Here is a 21892-nt window from a genome sequence, read left to right on the forward strand (position 1 = left end):
AGCCATAGTTCAGATTCCACTGCGTTGGATAACCAAAACATAAAAGCAGCAGAATGACGCAAGATGCACAGTGATATAATATGAACAATAATTTATTTATTTTCGCTTTTAAGTGGGGAGTAGAGAGTTGGAAATGACTGTGCAAGGAGCATATTAATGAAATTAGTACCATGGTGTTCCAGTGAAGGTGTAGGGCAAGCGGCCCTATGGAAATGTGTAAGATTCACTGAAAGGGTTAAGGTAACTAATTGTTAGAATGATACTTAAGAGGCAAAATAAGGCTGGAAATAACTGTCGCCAGTAACTCTGATGTAATAGGTAGTATAGTTTGGTCAACCCGAGGGACAGAGTCTTGTTAAAAAGGTCAATGTAGTGTATCAACCATCAATGGCAGAAAAATATGCCAGAGCAGAAGTGAGTTGAAACAGAGCCAGCTGCAGACAGGTGAGAGTGGTATGCATTGCAAAGCAAAACATGGGCAACTTTCTTTGCAAAGCAGAGCCAGCAGGGCATAGTATAGCAACAGCCAATGCTGCAACATGCTAGTGGAAAGACGTATGTTTTTCATCACTTGTCACCAGAGTACTATTTATAACACATGCCTTAAACCCTAAACAATCCGGAATGTCGAAGTACTCAGCAGTTTGTATACTACATGATTATTGTCCCACTATCACAGGCTACGCCACATGCCTGTGACACACAAGAGTGACATCCTGGAATGCAGTGTGGGGTCCACCAGGGCAGCCTGCCCTGAGTCACAAGCAAGCTGCCTGCTCACTCTAGATGCTAACTTCTGTGAAAATGTGTCAGAGCTAGACATACAGCAGGTCTCCAACAATAAAGGCCACTCTGCCAAAGCCATATGCACACAGTTTACTTTGATACAACACGTCCAGTGGATGCTTCAAGCTCATATGCCAGTTGCCGTGCAGTACTAAGGCAGTCTGTTGTGACCTTACAGCCAAATAACAGTCGTCTCTACTGAAGTCACACATGGTCGACCCTACCCTGGGCTTTGCGATACAGTTTCCGTTTCTATGAGCTGTCGCCCCACCCAAGAAACAGCAGAACCATTCACACTAAGCCACCAGGACACATCAAGTTTGGACTGTCCTGCTTCCTTTCTTTCTATGGCACTCCACTGCTGAGTCTAGTATGCATTTTCTCTGTGTCAAACTGCACTGTCTGCAGTTGTGTACATGGTGATTGTGGATGTAGGGTCACCCAACAAACACTACCTGATTTCATACATGCCCTGACATCATTGGCATAGTTGTCAGTTGACCGGAATGCCATCTTCCGTGCAGAACATGATCATACGGATGTCTGGTTGACAGTTTGTAGGACTGTATCATGAATTGAACGCAGGACAGGGGTGTTGTGGTTTGTTGCTTTAATTTTGGATAACAGTGTAGTTTTGGCCATTTTGCATTCAGTCCTCAATTTGCACATGTAGTATTCATTGTTTCACTTCTTCCATACTAGCATACCAATCACAAATGGCTCTTTCTGTTGGAGGAGGACCAAAATGCCACTCAGCTACTCTGTTTCCATATTGTTCTGCATATGCTATTACCTTCAATTTATAGTCTACATCTTATGAAACCCTTATTTTTTCCATTAGGAAACTCCTAAAGAAAATACTCTTCTGTTACCAATAATACAAATGACTTTCAGTTCAAGTTCACTGGCACTGTAGACTGCAGTGACACATTATAGGCTAGACAGTTTTCTGGGTTTGTGATGGTACGGCAGGAGGGGGACAGTGTTAGCAAGCTTGTGAAGATCCAAAACTCATGTTCGTCGCATCAGTGCACTGCTGCTGGCAGTTGAATCCACTGTTGCCAGATAGAGATAGGTTCCCACAGCATTGAATATATGGCCTGTTTTAAGCCTGCAGAAATTTTACATCGTACGAATTTTTTTGAAGATAAAAGTGTGTCGTACTCCATAAAATATGGTATGCTTTTGTTCTCTCTAAAATATAAGGTCAAACTGATGATGTTTCCTTGTGAGTGACACATTCTGGGTTTCAGTGGCCTGCCCTTCTTTCCTAACCTTCCTGTATCTGTTACTAACTCTTTCCAGATGAAGGAACTAATAATTCCAAAAGCTAGGGAAGTTCCTTGTACTTTTGTGTGCATGTATTGTCAGTACTAACTATTTCACCTCCGGATGTTAAGTGGAGGCCAGCCATTTTGTCTGACCAATTTGTAGTTTTGAGCCATTCCAAAATGTAAGCACACAATTAAAATATAATTTTCTGAACCTTATCTTTGTTTTTGCATCGTGGTTTATCTGTAGTATCTATTTTCCTGTCTGAGGAGGAAAAAATGTAAATAATTTCCCTCATCTACTTTTTGAAAGTTACAAGTAGAGGTTACAATGATATGAAGACTCTTTGTCGTAACATTATATACCTAACTTACTCATCAGTATGACACTTCCTGTGTGATGATTTCAACTGCATAGACCATGTTACAGAATACATTGTGTTTGGCTACAGTGTTAGAGGCATTTTAAGTTTATATTTAGAATGTTTGCTGCCAGATATGGAAGTAAAAATACTGATTAAGTTGTGATATCCAAAGAAGAATATAACATCAAGGATTCTTACTACACAGAAGGTAGGTCAGGAAGAATGTTTAAATTTTTTGTTAGTTAACTTCAATCTAAACAATTTTTTTAAGAAAATGTACAATAAAGCAAAGAATTTATGGGGGAAATATTTTGTGTATGAAACAATAAAAGTTTCATTTGCTAAACAGGTTACAGAGTAATACATCTGTATATGAAGGCTGGTGCATTGTTACACATTACTAATGTTACCTTTCTGTTGAAGGTAATGGATAGAAAGTTTAAGAGACTGAGATAAATTTTGCAAAACTATATTCAAATCAATTACAACTGGTTCAATGCAGAGAAAAAGATAATAAAATGTTGCAAGACTTCAGAAGAAAGGAAAGAGAGCAATTTAGCAAATGTCTAAATTTAAAGTAAAGGAAAAGAGGAAGAAAGAGTTGGGAAGAGTGTATAAAAAAGAAGTAAATGTGCAACGACACATGTCACTGGAGTGTAATCATCAGAACTCTATTTAGGTTCATACTAATCCCCATAAACTTTAGGAAAGGCAGTGAAAAGATCAGAATAGCTACATCCAGACAGCCCAACTTGGAAATATGTAGTAACAAACATTGTAATTGTTCCAGTGCAACAAATTCCATAATGTTGAAGCAAACATTAACACAAACTGAATAACAAGGTTTCAGAAAAAGAGAAGCAAACAGTTGAATTTTTTTGCAACAGAGATGACAAGCTGTCAAGCACCTGACAGATGGTGTACTAAATTATTTAAAGATCCGAAGGCTAAGATGCGCAGAGTGCTGCAAAAACACTACATAGTATTTTCAGCTCAAGGAGCCTATAAGCAATTTTATGCAGATACAGAAATAGGGCAAATAAAACATTCTTTTATTCATTACACATTTTTTTGGTTTTGAATACACCTCAATGTATGCATGTAGGTATCATGCCAACTCTGTTTATCTGGTGAATGCACTGAAAACAGCATTTTTTCTTCAGGTAATGAGTTACTGGAACATGTGGTCTACTGTTAATTCATGTATACTATGAACTCATGAAAGAAGTGTAAAAGCTATAACTCCTAAACTTCACTTCACATTAAATAATGAAGTTCACTGACAAAGAAGTAAAATGGAAAAAATGGATTGATGTTGACAGGCAACAAAAACGTAAAGTAGTTAATGGTACCATCATCACTGATGTAGTGTCTGAAATTGATAAACAAATTTTATATTTAATATTTCACTGCTTCATTAAAAACTCACAATCTGGATGCTGCGGAAACATTTCATCATGCCATCGTGCCATCATCACTAATGAGATCTAACACATTGAAGTTTCTATTGCTGTGTTCATATATAGATTACAGCTGATTTAAAGAAGATCTCATGTGTCAAAAAAGTTGACAATTTGTTGAGATGGCTGTACTCCCCTATTTGAAAACAAGTACATGTTATCCAGTTTGCGTTCGAAAGTATTTAAAGTGGAAATGGACTGCTATTCTTTGCTGCGTGTCATGGCAAAGTTGGTAGTACAATGAGGAGAGGATTGTGGAACCAGACGAAAAAAAGAAAATGGCATTCTGGCTGATTTTTATGAATGCGCACAAACTCAAATTCAAGGAAAAACCACGTTTGCTGGACAACTAAGTGAGCATAAATTAAATTCAGGTCAAACGTTTTGCTCATATTGAAAACTATTATTATTTCTTACCTTAAGCTATCATAATACTGTTGACCCAACCAACCTGACGCTTGAAAAAAACCAAACATCTTCTCATACCTAAGGATGCAACCCTTTAAAGATGTGCTGGGTATTCTGGTGTAAAATTATTCTTGCGGGCACCAAATGCTGCAGATGAAGACAATTGCAACAGATGCTGGCAAAGGCGTGGATGTTGATCTGATAAATCCTGGATTGTATGTCACTGCAGAAATTTTAAATGAGAGAGGTATAAAACAATTTCTATGGAATCTCTGAAAATGCAGAAGCTATGGTAATGTTTTTGAAACCCATTCCAAAGGCTACAATTTTTTCACACAATACAAAAGTGACAGCACTTTTTGTTAGAATAGAACAAATCTGAACATTAATAGATCAACTAATGATTATTGAAAAAGCAACAGGTATTACTTATGTGTTTAGAATTGGAACAAACGACTGTGTTGCTTCATTATTTTTTTTTTTAAGACGAAAATGTAATATAATGAAAAACTGAAAGACTTGTGTGTTTAAATCACATGATTTATTTATAGTTTTAGTTTTTTAGATTATCAAAAGTTGCACTATGAATGACACTATTTGTGCGAGCCATGTATAGAATCTATGGAGCCCAAATGCAATTAGTTTTTGACTTTTATCTTCTAGATTACAAGTTTTAGAAACAATTACTGCATGCCTAATTTAACACATTCCTTATGTATTTGTAATTTAAAGCAAGGGTGCAATTCAAACAATTTCTGATTTAAATATAATTTTAAAAAATTCTTTCAGGAGCTATTTTTAATTCCACACAGCTAACTGTATGAACACATCATTCATTTAGAAAAGAAAATGTTACTATAACAATTAATGAAACTCACTTTTCATAGGTGTGATGCCCAAGAGGAAACTTATCACACTTTCCTCAGCTGAATTCTACTTTTGATTCAATTGACCTTTAATGAGTAAGTATACTGTTGTATTCCATAAAGAAATAATTGCATCTCTATCCACTGCGACTACCAGGAATACTGATTATACAACAAATTCAAATTATTTCCAACATCAATTGGTGGATATTTAGTGCTTCAGTCATTTCTACACTGAAGTAAACAAATTTATTAACTAATTTACAGATTCTGTCAATTCTTCATTGCGTTTTCTTCATACAAAATTAGTTCTAGAAGCTATGCCCATTTTTTGATAATATTTCAATGCACCCTTTGGGTCGATCAATTAAAATTATTTAAACCAATACCTCAGAACAAGAGTAATTAGCTTTTATGTAGGATAACTGTCACAACACAGCTGACCCCGACACTACTACTAAAATTTTCTGAGAAATAACCGTGCACAGGTTACATTAACCTCTCAACAGAGCCACATCATTTTGTGACAAGAAATTAAAAATCTTCTGTCATTTACTTAGCCATAACCTTACTGGGGGGATCAGAATTTTTTTGAGAAAATATTAAATTCTTTATAAGCTCAACAACTAAAGACAATATGATTCATCACTGAAGACTTAGCACACATTCACAGAGTTAACTGCATTGTGAAAAATGTGTACAATACCAATATGTGTCAGCAACATCTGTGCACAGACACTGCGCTTAACAGACCAAGTATTATTTTGAACATTATACATACTGTTTCATTATACATACTGGTTAGACAGAGATGAAAGGAAACACAATTTACCAGTAAAATGAAAAAAGATAATGCATATGTACCCTTTTGCAGCTATCACTTAGTTGGTATATGGTTCATGGCATATTACCTAATTTAAATACATAACAGATACAAATAAGAGAAACTTAAATAATCAATGAAATATTATCCTTCACTATTTACAGCAGTCTCCCAATGCTGGGATGACTTTTTCATTCTGTAACTGTAGAAGTCACCTGGTTTTAAGGCAAAGAACTCATTAAGCAAGGCTATGAGCGCATTTTCATCTGGATAGGAAGTTCCTTGCAGTTTGTTCAATTGAGAGCAGGAAAGGAGAAAATCTGAGGGTGGAAGATCAGTTGAATAAGGTAGGTGTGCAATGACTTCAAAACCCAACTCCTGTGTACTGTTTTTTTATCAGTCTAGCAGATTGTGGGCAGGCATTATCCTGGAGTAGTGTCTTCCTGGTCATTGTTCATGTACAGCATCTGCAACCAATCTCAGTTGTTGACAGCAAATGTCAGCAGTAATCAGTGGTTACAGCTCAAGGATGCAATTCATAGTAAACTACACAGGATGTACATTATCTTTTGTAGGTTGGTTGGTTGGTTTTGGGGTTTGATGGGGGCTGAACATTGAGGTCAGCAATCCCCAGTTAAAAACAGACATACTTGTAAAAGGCCCATACAGGAAAAGTGTAACCTCTGCACCCAGAGGGAGGGAACACCAAGGGGTACAGAGCTAAAATGAACACCACAATAACACAAAATAGAGGACACTTAAAAGGAGCAGAGCAAATAGCTGACTAGAGTAAAACAGACTACAGTGGTTGATGGATCACGTTAAAGGTCAACCACTCAACTACAAACGAGGAACCTCCAGTTGCAAAGTGTTGATAGAGGTACCAACACAACTTGTTACCATAAGAGACACTATTTTGGTATCCATGTCACATTTAAAAGTTGCTGGAGTGGGTCTAGCCTGAGAAATCATGTGATAATGCCCATACTAGGGTGAGTGATAAACCCAGCTGCATGGATAAAACATAAAACTGAGTCAGCTATAGAGGCATCATCACCGAGAATTAAAGGAAGTGCAGCTGGTAAATTAAAGGACTGCCGCAAGGGGCCTAAAAGGGGGCAGTGCATCAGAAGATGGACCACTGTCAGCCCTGGATCACAGCGATACTTGGACGGGTTCTCATGACAAAGAAGATAGCTGTGGGTCAACCGCATATGTCCAATTCGCAGACGGCAGAGAACAACTGAGTCCCTACGGGTGCTCCTCAAGGATGAGTTCCATATGGCCGTGGATGACTTTACCATGCGGAGCTTGTTTGGCGTGTTCAAGACAGACCATTCAGAGCTCTAGACATCATGCACCTTGCGATGTAGGGCTGACTGGAGGTCTCTTTCCACGAGACCAAGCTCCAGGGGTGGTGAAGTGGTGGCCTGCTTGGCCAATCGACACGTTTGTTTCCTAGAATGCCGATGTGGCCGACACAAATGTCGCTGAACAACCACATTCGGCGAGAGCAGGAACAGCATCTTGAATACCGTGCACCAAAGAGTCCCAAGAGAAACACTGGTCGAGTGCTTGAAATCCACTCAGGGAGTCACTGCATATGACAAATGACTCCCCAGGACAGGAGGAAAGGTGATCGAGTGCACGATAAAGAGCAACCAGCTCTGCAGTGAAAACACTGCTCCCGCAAGGCAGGGAATGCTGCTCAACGTAGTCGCTGTGGATGAAAGCAAACCCACTGCATCTATCGACCACAGAACCATCGATGTAGACTACATCTGCATCGCAAAACGAGGCAAGAAGAGCCAGGAATTGTTGACAAAGACTGGCAGGTGGAACGGAGGACTTGGAGTCACAGGACAAATCCATGCAAACACGCAAGTGAGGAAGGGACCAAGGAAGGGTAGACGAAGAGGGCTGGAAGGATGGAGGAAGGGGAAAGGACTCTAGAGACGAGAGAAGGGAATGAACGCAGACTGCGATCGGGAGACCTGACCCAGGCTGCCGTCATGGGGAGGGGAGTGCAGAAGATGGAAAAAGGAGCCTGCGGTTTGGGTGGTCGGGCGAGGCATGAATGGGGGCAATGTACGACGCAAGCAACTGTTGTTGGCGGAATCGCAGGGGAAGGATTCCAGCTTCTACAAGAAGGCTAGTCACCGGACTAGTGCGGAAGGCACCTGTCGCCAGGCTGACACCACAATGGAGAATCAGGTCAAGGATCTGCAACATTGAACGTGCTGCTGAGTCATACACCACACTCCCATAGTCAAGACGGGACTGGACTAAGGCCTTATAGAACTGTAGGAGGGTTGTTTGCGCAGCCCCCAAATGGTGTGGCTGAGGCAGCGAAGGATGTTGAAGTGCCGGCAGCACCATTGTTTAAGCTCGCGAAGATGAGGTGTCCAATTGAGCTGAGCATCAAACAGTATGCCAAGGAAGCGATGTGTCTCCTCAATACGAAGGAGTTCATTGGCTCTGGATGGAGGTGGACCATTCGATGATGACAGAAATGTATCACTCGGGTCTTGGAGGCTGAGAACTGAAAACCATGGTTGGACGCCCAAAAATGTGCCTTACAGATAGCACCCTGCAGCTGCCGTTTAGCAACCCTGACGCTTGGGGAACTGTAATAAAGACAAAAGTCATCGGCATATAGAGAGGAACAGACCGATGAGCCCATCGCAGCCGCAAGACCATTAATCACCACCATAAAGAGGGGAACACTAAGAACCGAGCCCTGTGGCACACCGTTCTCCTGAATATGAGCAGAGCTAAAATAAGTGCCAACTCTGACCCGAAAGGAGCGATTGGACAGAAAACTCCGTAGAAACATCAGAAGTGGACCCTGTAAGCCCATTCGTGCAGCGCAACAAGGGTATGATGGTGCCAGGTGGTATTGTATGCCTTCCGAAGATCAAAGAAAACAGCAACTAGATGTTCTCGCCGAGTAAAAGCTGTACAAATAGCCAACTCTAGCGAGATTAAATTGTCGATCGCTGAGCGGCCCTGATGGAAGGCCCCCTGTTGCTGGGCTAGGAGGGCCCAAACTTCAAGGATCCACATGAGCCGCCGACTCACCATCCGTTCCAAGAGTTTGCACATAACGTTGGTAAGGCTGATAGGGCGATAGCTATCAACCACCAGCGGACCTGCACCATGTTTCAGCACCAGGATGGTAATGCTATCCTGCCAACGAGTTGGGAAAACGCCCTCCGTCCAGATGCGGTTAAACAGGGCGAGTAATTCACACTGACAGTGCACTGAGAGATGGCGAAGAAACTGGTTGTGAATTTGTGGAGAGATATCGGGGCAAGCTGTAAGGGCACTTTGGAACTCCCATTCACTAAATGGGGCGTTGTATCGTTCCCAATGGTGCATACGAAACGACAACTGCGTACGCTCAGCCTGCTCTTTAATGGTGCAGAATTCTGCACTCTAGCCTGCTGTCGTGGAAATATGAGCGAAGTAATCTGCCAGATGTTCGGCGATGGCGATTGGGTCAGTACAAAGTGTACCCCGAAGAGAAAGGCAAGGGACAGACACATGAGGGCGAAAGCCAAAAATGCGTCGAACCTGCGACCACACCTGAGATGGGGAGGTGTGAGAACCTATGGTGGCAACATTCATTCCCAGCAGTCCTGTTTGCTCCGCCGGATTAACCGCCGTGCCCAGGCCCAGAGCCATTAAAAGGCAACCAAATTCTCTAGGGGAGGATGACGCTGGTGTCGTTGCAGGGCTCGCCGGCGGTCCCGGATAGCTTCTGCAATCTCTGGTGTCCACCAAGGGACTTACTTACGCCTTAGGGTACTTGAAGAGCAGGGGACAGTTGCCTCAGCAGCAGAAACAATGGTCATAGTGACCTCGTCCACTGCCAAATCAATATCACCAGGAAGCAGAACAATGGCCATAGTAGCTAAGGTGTAGGCTGCCCAATCAGCTCCACGAAGAGACCATCGTGACAGCTGGTCAGGGGGTTGGGATTGAAGAAGAGAAACCAGGATAGGAAAGTGGTCGCTACCACAGAGGTCGTTGTGAACCCTCTAACTGAGGTATGGAAGAAGACCATGGCTACTAAGAGAGTGGGCAATGGCCGAGTATGTGCCATGAGTCAAGCTAAAATATGTGGGAGCACCAGTGTCAAGGAGGCAAATGTCCTGCTGTGCCAAGAGAGCCTCAACATAGCTACCCTGGCCCGAGATCTGGGCCCCACCCCATAAAGGGTGGTGGGCATTACAGTCCCCCAAAAGGAGGAATGGCGGGGGGAGCTGCGCGAACAAGGCAGCTAGGTCGGCAAGAGGGACCACCTCTACCTCGAGGGAACAGATGGTAAGCTCCATTCCTGCCCGGATTCGAACAGCCACAGCCTCGAGAGCCGTGTGAAGTGGCACTGGGGCACTAGGAACAGTGGCAAGAACAAACACAGACACCAGACATCCAGTCGCATTCTACGCGGTTCTTATAGTAACCCTGGTAGCCACGGAGGGAGGGGGTCTGCCAAACAGGAAACCAGGTTTCCTGTAGAGCCAGACAAGTGGCAGGGAAGCAGCACAAAAGCTCTTTCAACTCAGCAAAGTGGTGGAAAAAACCACGGCAATTCCATTGAAGGATAATGGTATCCAACTGTGAAGACATGAGAGAACATATGGGGGCGGGGGGGGGGGGGGGGAAGCTTGCTGCCACCAATTGCGAAGTAGCCTGATCAACTTCCATAGGAGCTGTGGGTCGAGCAACATTTAGCTCCTGAGTGGATGCTAGATTCTCCACATCATCTTCAGGTGTTGTGGTGAACTCCATTTCTGTCTCTATCTCGTCGTCCTTTTGCTTTTTCTTCTTTTTGGTAGGGTCCCATTTGTCGTTCAGTTTATCAGGCTGGGTGGGCTTTTCAGACACAGTCTCATGGACCGACGAAGACCTGGAAGCCCTACGGCCCTCAGGTGGTGGCTTTTTCAGCCACTGGCTGACATCTGGAGGGGGCAGTAACCGTGGAAGGGAGGGCACTAAGCGATTCCTTCCTCGCGAGGGGAGCCGGAGGAGGCGGGCACTTCTCCGGCTCAGAGTTGGGGACTGAAGTCCCCAAAGAAGGAGGGGTTGTTACTCCCGATGTTGATAACAGGGGAGCAACAGAAGAGGGTGTTCCCCAACTACCTGGGGGGCAGGAATATACGGCCGGGCTGGAGGGCCCACAAAAAGTGGCTGAGCTTGTGACCTCATCGCCAGGGATGGTCACATCGAAGCTGCTGCAGCAAATGTCAATGAAATGCGAAGGTGAAGTTGGTGGTACTTGCGTTTGGCCTCTGTGTAAGTGAGCCTGTCTAAGGTCTTATACTCCATAATCTTCCATCCGTTTTGATAAAACCGCGCAGTCTGACGAGGAAGGTGAATGTTTCTGGCCGCAGTTGACACAAGCAGGGGGCGGCGAACATGGGACGTTGGGGTGGGAGGCACGTCCACAATCCTGACAGGTAGAGTTGGCATCACATCTCGATGACATATGCCCAAACCTCCAGCACTTAGGGGGGATGTAAGGCTTAACATCACATCGATATATCATCACCTCGACCTTCTCAGGCAGGGTGTCACCCTCGCAAGCCAAGATGAAGGCGCTGGTGGCGAACCTACTATCTTTAGGTCCCCTGAAGACACGTCGTACAAAAAGGACACCGCAGCATTCCAGATTTGTACAGAGCTCGTCATCAGACTGCAAAAACAGATCACGATGAAAAATAAGTCCCTGAACCATATTGAGGCACTTATGAGGCGTAATGGAGACTGTAACATCACCGAGATTGTCACAAGGAAGCAATGACCGTGACTGTGCTGGGGATGCTGTCTGTATGAGGACTGCTCCAGACCTAATTTTAGACATGCCCTCAACTTCTCCAAACTTCTCCTCTAAATTTTCCACAAAAACTGAGGCTTTGTGGTCAGATATGTGTCCCCATCTGTTCGGCTACAAACCAGAAATCGAGGAGAATACGTCGCACCAGGTAATTTAGACTGCCGTTCCTCCCCTGGTGTGGACAGGGAAGGGAACAATTGAGGGTCATACTGTAAAGCATTGAACTTTCCTTTCTTAGAAACTCGTGCTTGCACACTATTCGTATTTCATTTCATGGTGGTCCCACAAGCAGCTAGGGGAAGGAATGTCCACCCAGACAGAGCCCCGCTTGCCTGGGTAAGCCTAATACAACCAGGGGGCGGCAGGTTCCCCAGAGGTCACCCCCTAGCAACTGTTCTACCTCAACAGCCATACATCTCCTAGGCATGCAGCACACCTTGAGATTGAGGTTTTTTTTTAATAGAGGTTTATACCATCCTCGCGACCCAGGCAGTTAAGCCAAGATCCCCGGGCTCTGTACCATACAACGTTCCACCGTCACGCCTTACAGTGGTCTTTGAAGCATGCTCAGAGCTTACGGTATTGAGTTCCCCAGCTCAGGGACCCCTGGGCTGCCAAGCCCGTACCCAACTAAATGCTGAGCCCCCAGAGGGGCATTATCTTTTGTGGATGCTTTTTGCTGCTGCTTTGTTTGGGCTCAATCATTCCTTTCTTTTCCTTATTTTAGCACAAAGTCACCATTTCTGATCAGCATAACGATAGAGGGCAGGAATGATTAGTGTTGTTCACAAATAACTGATTACAGGCACGCAAGAATGCGAATATGGCCATCCATTTTTGTGATTTTGGTTTAGTGCATGTGGTATCCATACACCTTATTTTTGAGCCTTACCCATTGCATGCAAATATTGGAAGGTCATGAAGAGATCACAGTTCATCGAATTTGCCAGTTCTCAAGTACAGTGACATGGATCATTGTGAATTAATGCATTTAAATGATCTCCATCAAGCCCTGAAGGTAAGTCACTAATGGAAAAACAATTCTCCTTAGAATGAAAAAACAATTTTCTTGCCAAGCTCTGTCCAAAAGTATTAAACACAAACAGGATGCAAATGTGTCTGGCTGCCTCCATTGCTTTTACACCTATATAGAACCCAACAGTGCTCCTATTTCTCAACTGGGCACTCCAGTATCTAGTGGCCACAGTTCCACTCAGTATCTTCAAATGACAAAATGACAATATGTAATTAAGAGCAACAGTCAATTACAAATAAAAAATGACAATTGATAAATAAACCCTCAGCAACAGGAATACCAACATGCAACACTAAAGTCTATCAACTTATGCACCAGCCTAATATTTAGGAAAAACTGAGATAATATTAGGCCATGAAAACAATAATTTCTTAAGAGTAGCTGAAAAAAACTGGGGGGGAGGGGGCAAGTGACCATTGAAATTAGATTCATCAGACTCAGTCAGGAAGTGTATACTTGACCAGACATCAGATGAATGGTCAAATCAGTCACAAGAATCATCTGCTGACAGAAGCAGGAACTCTTGTTGTTATGATTGTAACAATCAAATAACTAAAATATTGTGCTGACTTTACAGCATGACTGAAATATGCAGTATAAGTGTAGAAACCTTATTGGCATCACATTACAACCTTCATCTCTCTTTACTCGGGAAACTACGGTGTTATGGTGTTAAATGAATTACACTTACAAGAACTGAATCTTACCTTAGCAACAAAAAATGGGTCATAGTAATAAATGATACCTTTGGAGGAAAACTGAATACAGAATGGAGAAACAATCATATCATGTCCCAGAGGGTTCAGCATTTGACTTATCCTGACTTACATAAATGTTGAGCTAAAACCATTGCAGGTGCATTCAAAACCTGCAATACTTGCTGATGACACCAAGTACACTGATAACTGGCAAACACATTCATAGTAGAAACAGCCAGGAAAATAAAGGAACATGCTTTCAACTAGTTTACAGGCAACATAACAAAAATTCAACCTTTATACTTACATAAGCACACTTGATGCAATTCCAAACAAATCCAAATGACTTACAGATACAAGGAGATATCAATGACAGGCAATGAATGAGGATACATGAGATAAGTTCATGGGCATTTGGATGGGTATTAAATTAAGGAAGCACCAGCATGAGAATGAGTTAACCAAAAAGCTCGTATCTCTCTGCCTTGCAATTAATTAATTCTCTTCCAGAGTGTCAGCTTGCAGAAATGCTTCCTAGCATGCTTTCACTCAGTACTATCCTAGAGGATAATCTTATAGGACATGGCAGCTATGAACAAATTAGTATTTATCCTATACAAGCTTGCAGTACCAATGATTTGATGATGACAACTGAACGCCTTGCATAAACCTCTTCATTGACCTAGGGAATCTTGCACCCACATCTCACTATGGAACCCCCTATTGGCTTTTACATTAAGTAACAAATATTTTATTTATTTGCAGTTGGCTGTCCCAGAAGATATTTCCAAAAACAAGCCAAAACTCCAAACGACGCTATCATAATTGCCTCCAGGTGAGTAATGTTGAGGGGATCAACTTGAGAAGTTTACCATTTTGTTGATCCCATTTCAACTGAAACCCAAGTAGCACCAAGGAATTGTATGCAGTATGTATCATTTAGTCTGTGACCAGTAATGTCTACATCTTCCAGTAGCAGGTCAATTCTAATTAAATTGCGTGTTATAAAATGAGTCGTCAAGGGATGACTTGAACTGGTAGCTGCAACATTAATTAGGGTAATGTGCTGTGCAATATGGGACACGAAGTTTGTTGGTAGTGATCATGATTTATTATTAAACTCAAGGGATGTGATAAACCCTTTAGTGAGATTGGCACTGAACTGAATCTGAAGAGAAGGGAATTCTGTAACAAACTGAAGAAAGTTGACAATATTAGAAAACACATAGATCAACCAAAAACAGAAGAGATGGAAAATTATCAGAAATATCATTGTTCATATGGATTGTGTACCACTGCATTGGAACCTGCTCAAAAGAACATTTCTGAACAGTTAGCTGCCTCAGGGATTGATCAGCTATAATGGGCTGCAGACCTAACCTGGAAATTTACTTCATCTCACAGTATGCTATCTCTTATTGGCAGGAGTTTGTGAAAGGCTCCACCTATGTGCCTCCTCTTCCAACAACATTGGGTGAACTATGATACTACATACAAACAGCAGTGAGTTTCCTAAACTGACGTGCTTGGAAATGCATGGATCAATTCTATCGCACGGCTGCTTAAATGTGTTGAAAAGAATTTTGATATTTGTGATCAGTAAATGATGAATCTGATCCTAAACACAGCTGTTAAAAGCACCTTAATATCATATGTGCGCACACACAAATTGTAATCAATGGGAAGATCATATGGTTCCTTTGTAAATAAAGGCTTTGCAGGCATGTATAGAAGTAAAAATTGGACCCCAATTCTGTACCTATATTTAATACAAAGTTATAGCTTTGTGAAATCTGATGATTTTAGACATCCTGAAGAATTGCTTATACAGGTATAACTTCTTTCAGTAAAATGTGGTAATTTGTCTTGATGGGTTGCATCTGTTACTGAACATTTCAGAAATTTTTTCATAAAATTAAATTTGCTTTCAACACTGTAACCTCTGCTCTGGTTAGAGATGGGGTGTGAATGTTATTCATATGTTCATTCCTTGATTTACACATTGCATTCCATAAACGAAGATGTGGATGTAAGTGGGTGAGCCAGGCTGCAAATCTTAAGGCAGAAGCTCCCACAGGAATTTACCTCTGAAGTATACTGACAACCAGCTGTTTGTGAGTAGTGTTAATCTACTCACACTGCTAATTATGGGAACTGCTAATGGATTATTTTGTATGTATGTGAATGTACATTTACTACTATAAAAAATATCACTGTTGCTCCTACTACATTAGTCAGCTACTTATTTTACCAAGTATCTCCACATACATCGATACTCCGCTGTCCAACTAGTGGCGCATTGGGAAGGGTACCCCATAACCCTGATGGTCATTTTCGTTCCCATTCCACTCGCAAATACGAGGGAAAAAGACTGTCTATGCACCTCCATATCAGCCCCGATTTCTCAAATTTTATCTTCATAGTCCTTATGTGTAATGTATGTTGGAAACAACAAAATTGTTTGGCAATCAGGTTCAAATGGCATTTCTCTAAAATTTCTCAAATAGTGTTCCTCAAAAGAACATCACCTTCCTTCTGGAAGTTCTTATTTGAGTTCCTGAAGCATCTATGTAACACTTGTGTACTGTTTGAACCAACCAGTAACAGATGTGGCAGCCTACCACTTAATTGCTTATCCAGCAAAGTATTATTTTGCAATCTTGCTCTAGTTTCTCATACAATTACTTAAAAAAATTCCCCCAATTCCACAATTTATACAGAATATTGCTGGCCATGTGCCAGTATCAAGATGGTTAGCCCAATTTTTCTGCGTCTTTAAGCCCTAGCATTTTATGCTCCTGAGACCACAAAGACTGTGTGTCACTCTGGCTGACAGAGCTAAGATGTTCACTGCACAAATGCATGTGCCACTCAAGATCACTCTTATGGTCACACATCCTATTCGTAGATTTGCTAAGGTGTCTACCACTACTTCATTAAAGTTACATATTTTCAAAGTAGCAAGTGGGGGGGATACACATCAGTGATTTCAGTGCCAACCACATGACATGATTTTCCAGACCACACTACTAGAAACACACTGTTCTGCACACTTGCTACGGGAGCAGCACTCCATGCACTGGACACTATCCCGGAACCTCTGGCCCTGGCGCATTTTTGTTTGACCTGTGATCTCTTGGGCTGGATACGAAGGTCAGTATGGCCTTTTGTATTTTCATGGTAAGTGGTCACCAACTACAATCCCGCCACTTTGACAACTACAGCTATGCCCTAAGACACTGTACAGTTTGTTGTTTTGGCCTAGCTTCCCATTTGCATATGCCTGACTTCTCATTTCTGTAAAACCCTTCTTGTGGAACAACACTACTACTGTTTGACTTACTGTCCTGCCTACTTGTGAGGCCAATGCATCCCTTTAATTTGTTTAAAATGGCATAACGTGAGTCTCTGTGACACTCCTTTACATAATGTGAGGTGTTTCTAGCATGATTGATTGGTTTGTTGACCTGTATGCTTGTATAATCACCGCACATTTCTTTGTTGAAGAAGCCAACATTTTGTGCCTGAAGAATGCTTTGTAACTGCAACAAGTTTGTTTATGAACAATGAGATCAAGAATGAGCCAGTGCCTAACCTTCTGCTATTGTATGTTAAATGTTCCCAATCTTTGTCTAATTTCATTCCTGTGACATATTGATCAATGTGAGCATCTCTTTCTCTTACCAAGGTCGTAAAGCATATGTAAAAAATTAATCTTTCTTCTTTAGATCTGCCAGGACTCTAATAGTGAGGTCATACTCATTCACCAAAAGCCATATACAGAGTTATTCTATTACTGAAAATTTTATAACCAATACAACAGGCACCACAGAAGCTGCCACAATATGACCAGGTTTTGGCCAAAGTATCAGGGGCTGATTTACAACACAAATTTTTTCTCTTTTTCATAACCCAAAAATTTTTTAGGACAAATGTAAGAATAACTATGTTTCACACAAAAGATAAGAACATCCAATGATCTTTTGAACTGCATTGATCAGAAGTTATTGAAAGTAGGAATATTTCTCAAATGACCTACACTATTAGAACTTACACTTCATCTAAATGTGAATTTTGTGACCATCGCACACAGTCATTATACAATACACTTGATATCAACAAGGGCTACAAAAAACATGATTATACCAGCCACCAATCCCATTCCATTTCTATTTAAAACAGTCAGCACGTAACAGGTGAAATGAAAGTCAAGTGCAGGTATACAAGAATACTCTACAATTATCATCAGCAACAAGTTCCAGAAAACTGACAATCTGTGACAATTTCACTGCAATGTATCTTTTACTCTACACAAACACTTATTACTTGACAGGCAATACATCATCAAACATGTAAATACTTACAATATTCTCAGTTACACTCAGTTCCAAATTTAATTCAGGGTCCTCCTTGATAAAATCAGTGGACCATGATATTCCCAGTGGATCTTCAATGGACTGAAAGAAGGAAACAATCTGAATTATAGCTGCTTGGTAACTTCTGTGTGTATATGACAGCTCTCCCTATTCCTCTATCATGAGTATCATCCAACTTCAGAGATTCTTATCGACAGGGAAGGGTGAGTGTCAGAATGCAACCATATCAGTTCTCTGATTTTGCTATCAGCCATTATGTAGTATTTATTTGGCAGACTTTCTATTTCTTTTCCCGTCACATAATCCACTCTGATTTCAAAGGCACTATGGCCTGCTCTATCAGATGGTCATACTCCCATATACAAACTTGATATATGAGTGTGGCAACATTTATAAATTAAACTCAGATAATAAATAGATGCAAATAATCTTCCAGCTGTAAACCCATAAACAAGAGGACTTTTTGGTCATTAATCAAATGACTATGGTATTCCACACATTATCAGCAAAATTAACCAAATTTAATGCTATTTACACAGATTCTTGCTCTGTCACCATGTATTTCCATTGCCTGTTCTTTAGGAAACAATTGAAATTTATTACGTGTACTGGATGAAAATCTTACAGAATTACATACAGCGAAAGCAGGATTTCAGTAATGATGTAAATAATACAGTGAATAATAACTGGGAACTCTACAAAATACCCATCACATATAGTTCCACATCATTTGTTATAGCACTGTGACACAGAGACGTGTAACAAGATTAACAATTACTTACAAAAGGAAGTCTTCCTTGCTCTGTTGACACCAAACATGTACTTAAGGCATTCACTACATAGAATCATAATAAAAAATTAATGCAAGGGTAATGGTTTGTAAAGATATCCTTGTTACAAGTGTTGTTAAAATACTATTGGTAATAACCTACAATTAACACAGCTAACTAGAGTCAACTGGAAGACAACAAACACTCTTGAAAATAGCTGGCATCATAGTTTACAACTGTTCACCATCTACGAAAATTTACCTTTAATACCCCATATCTGTGTCATGACATTCTTACTTCACTTACTGCACAATACAGTGCATGTGTGAAAACTTACATTATGCTCAGATCAATAAGCATGTTGTTTCAGTTCAGGATCTTGCTTTACCCAAACATTAGGGCTGTCAGCCTTAAATGGGTCTGCAAGAAACTGAAATAGCAAAACATTGAATCATCTAGGCTTCTGTGTCTTGTTCCTACATGACTGTCTCAGTGAGGAGCTGGGGAACAGGAATACAGAAAAGGGCAGGGGGGTGAGAGAGAGAGAGAGAGAGAGAGAGAAAGAGGGATGTGAGGGGGGGGGAGAGAGAGAGGAATGCAGGGGGAGAGGAGAGAGTTGTGGGGGAGGGAGAGCAGAGGGAGGCGGGGGGAGAGGACAGGGAGGCGGGGGGGAGATGAGAGAGAGGCGGGGGGGAGATGAGAGAGAGGCGGGGGGGAGATGAGAGAGAGGCGGGGGGAGATGAGAGAGAGGCGGGGGGGAGATGAGAGAGAGGCGGGGGGAGATGAGAGAGAGGCGGGGGGGAGAGCAAAGCGAGGCGGGGGGGAGAGGAGAGAGAGGCGGGGGGGAGAGCAAAGCGAGGCGGGGGGGAGAGGAGAGAGGCGGGGGGGAGAGGAGAGAGTGGCGGGGGGAGAGGAGAGAGAGGCGGGGGGAGAGGAGAGAGAGGCGGGGGGGAGAGGAGAGAGAGGCGGGGGGGAGAGGAGAGAGAGGCGGGGGGGAGAGGAGAGAGAGGCGGGGGAAGATGAGAGAGAGGCGGGGGGGGAGAGGAGAGAGAGGCGGGGGGGAGAGGAGAGAGAGGCGGGGGGAGAGGAGAGAGAGGCGGGGGGGAGAGGAGAGAGAGGCGGGGGGGAGGGGAGAGAGAGGCGGGGGGAGAGGAGAGAGAGGCGGGGGGGAGAGGAGAGAGAGGCGGGGGGGAGAGGAGAGAGAGGCGGGGGGGAGAGGAGAGAGAGGCGGGGGGGAGAGGAGAGAGAGGCGGGGGGAGAGGAGAGAGAGGCGGGGGGGAGAGGAGAGAGAGGCGGGGGGGAGAGGAGAGAGAGGCGGGGGGAGAGGGGAGAGAGAGGCGGGGGGGAGAGGGGAGAGAGAGGCGGGGGGAGAGGAGAGAGAGAGGCGGGGGGGAGAGGAGAGAGAGGCGGGGGGGAGGAGAGAGAGGTGGGGGGGAGAGGAGAGAGAGGCGGGGGGGAGAGGAGAGACAGGTGGGGGGGGGAGAGGAGAGACAGGCGGGGGGGGAGAGGAGAGACAGGCGGGGGGGAGAGGAGAGACAGGCGGAGGGGAGAGGAGGGCCAGGCGGGGGGGAGAGGAGAGACAGGCGGGGGGAGAGGAGAGACAGGCGGGGGGGAGAGGAGAGAGAGGCGGGGGGAGAGGAGAGAGAGGCGGGTGGGAGAGGAGAGAGAGGCGGGGGGGAGAGGAGAGAGAGGCGGGGGGGAGAGGAGAGAGAGGCGGGGGGGAGAGGAGAGAGAGGCGGGGGGAGAGGTGAGAGAGGCGGGGGGGGGGAGAGGAGAGAGTGGCGGGGGGGAGAGGAGAGAGAGGTGGGGGGAGAGGAGAGAGAGGCGGGGGGGAGAGGAGAGAGAGGCGGGGGGAGAGGAGAGAGAGGCGGGGGGAGAGGAGAGAGAGGCGGGGGGAGAGGAGAGAGATGCGGGGGGAGAGGAGAGAGAGGCGGGGGGAGAGGAGAGAGAGGCGGGGGGGAGAGGAGAGAGAGGCGGGGGGAGAGGAGAGAGAGGCGGGGGGGAGAGGAGAGAGAGGCGGGGGGGAGAGGAGTGAGAGGCGGGGGGGAGAGGAGAGAGAGGCGGGGGGAGAGGAGAGAGAGGCGGGGGGGAGAGGAGAGAGAGGTGGGGGGAGAGGAGAGAGAGGCGTGGGGAGAGGAGAGAAAGGCGGGGGGAGAGGAGAGAGAGGCGTGGGGAGAGGAGAGAGAGGCGGGGGGGAGAGGAGAGAGGCGGGGGGGAGAGGAGAGAGAGGCGGGGGGAGAGGAGAGAGAGGCGGGGGGAGAGGAGAGAGAGGCGGAGGGAGAGGAGAGAGAGGCGGGAGGGGGGGAGAGAGAGAGAGAGAGAGAGAGAGAGAGTGAGAGGAGGGAGGGGGGGAGGGAGAGAGAGAGAGAGAGAGAGAGAGAGAGAGAGAGAGAGAGAGAGAGAGAGAGAGAGAGAGGTGGGAGGTGGAGAGAGAGAGAGAGACGCGGGAGGGGGAGGGAGAGAGAGAGAGAGAGAGAGAGAGAGAGAGAGAGAGAGAGAGAGAGAGAGAGAGAGGTGGGAGGTGGAGAGAGAGAGAGAGAGGCGGGAGGGGGAGGAGAGAGAGAGAGAGAGAGAGAGAGAGAGAGAGAGAGAGAGAGAGAGAGAGAGAGAGAGAGAGAGGCGGGAGGGGGAGAGAGAGAGGTGGGAGGGGGAGAGAGAGAGAGGTGGGAGGGGGAGAGAGAGAGAGGTGGGAGGGGGAGAGAGAGAGGTGGGAGGGGGAGAGAGAGAGAGGTGGGAGGGGGAGAGAGGGAGAGGTGGGAGGGGGAGAGAGAGAGAGGTGGGAGGGGGAGAGACAGAGGTGGGAGGGGGAGAGAGAGAGAGGTGGGAGGGGGAGAGAGGGAGAGGTGGGAGGGGGAGAGAGAGAGAGGTGGGAGGGGGAGAGAGAGAGAGGTGGGAGGGGGAGAGAGAGAGGTGGGAGGGGGGAGAGGGGGGGGGGGAGAGAGAGAGAGAGAGAGAGAGAGAGAGAGAGAGAGAGAGAGAGAGAGAGAGAGAGAGAGCTAATAAACACATATATTCTTCAATTAGAAACAGGCAGCAAGAAAATATGATGCACAAGTCTGATATTTGAAACCGAAGCTAAGTTTATTCTTGAATGCAGGTACAACAATAAGCAATTTACCCCAAAATATCAATCAAAATTATTTCGTACATATCAAGCAGCAACCAGCATAGACAGTAACCATACAACTATG

The 21892-nt window shown here is 44.3% G+C and overlaps 1 protein-coding gene across 1 annotated transcript in view; it reads right to left on the reverse strand.

Annotated features, from left to right (window-relative positions):
* Positions 1-21892, reverse strand: part of LOC124719857 — a 110463-nt gene that overhangs the window by 42988 nt on the left and 45583 nt on the right. The window contains exon 4 of the mRNA XM_047245041.1: positions 17920-18012. Within this exon, the coding sequence (XP_047100997.1) occupies positions 17920-18012 (93 nt within the window). The remainder of the gene's footprint in view (positions 1-17919; positions 18013-21892) is intronic.

The sequence above is a fragment of the Schistocerca piceifrons genome, chromosome 11, assembly GCF_021461385.2.
Source record: "Schistocerca piceifrons isolate TAMUIC-IGC-003096 chromosome 11, iqSchPice1.1, whole genome shotgun sequence".
NCBI classification, from domain to species: domain Eukaryota; kingdom Metazoa; phylum Arthropoda; class Insecta; order Orthoptera; family Acrididae; genus Schistocerca; species Schistocerca piceifrons.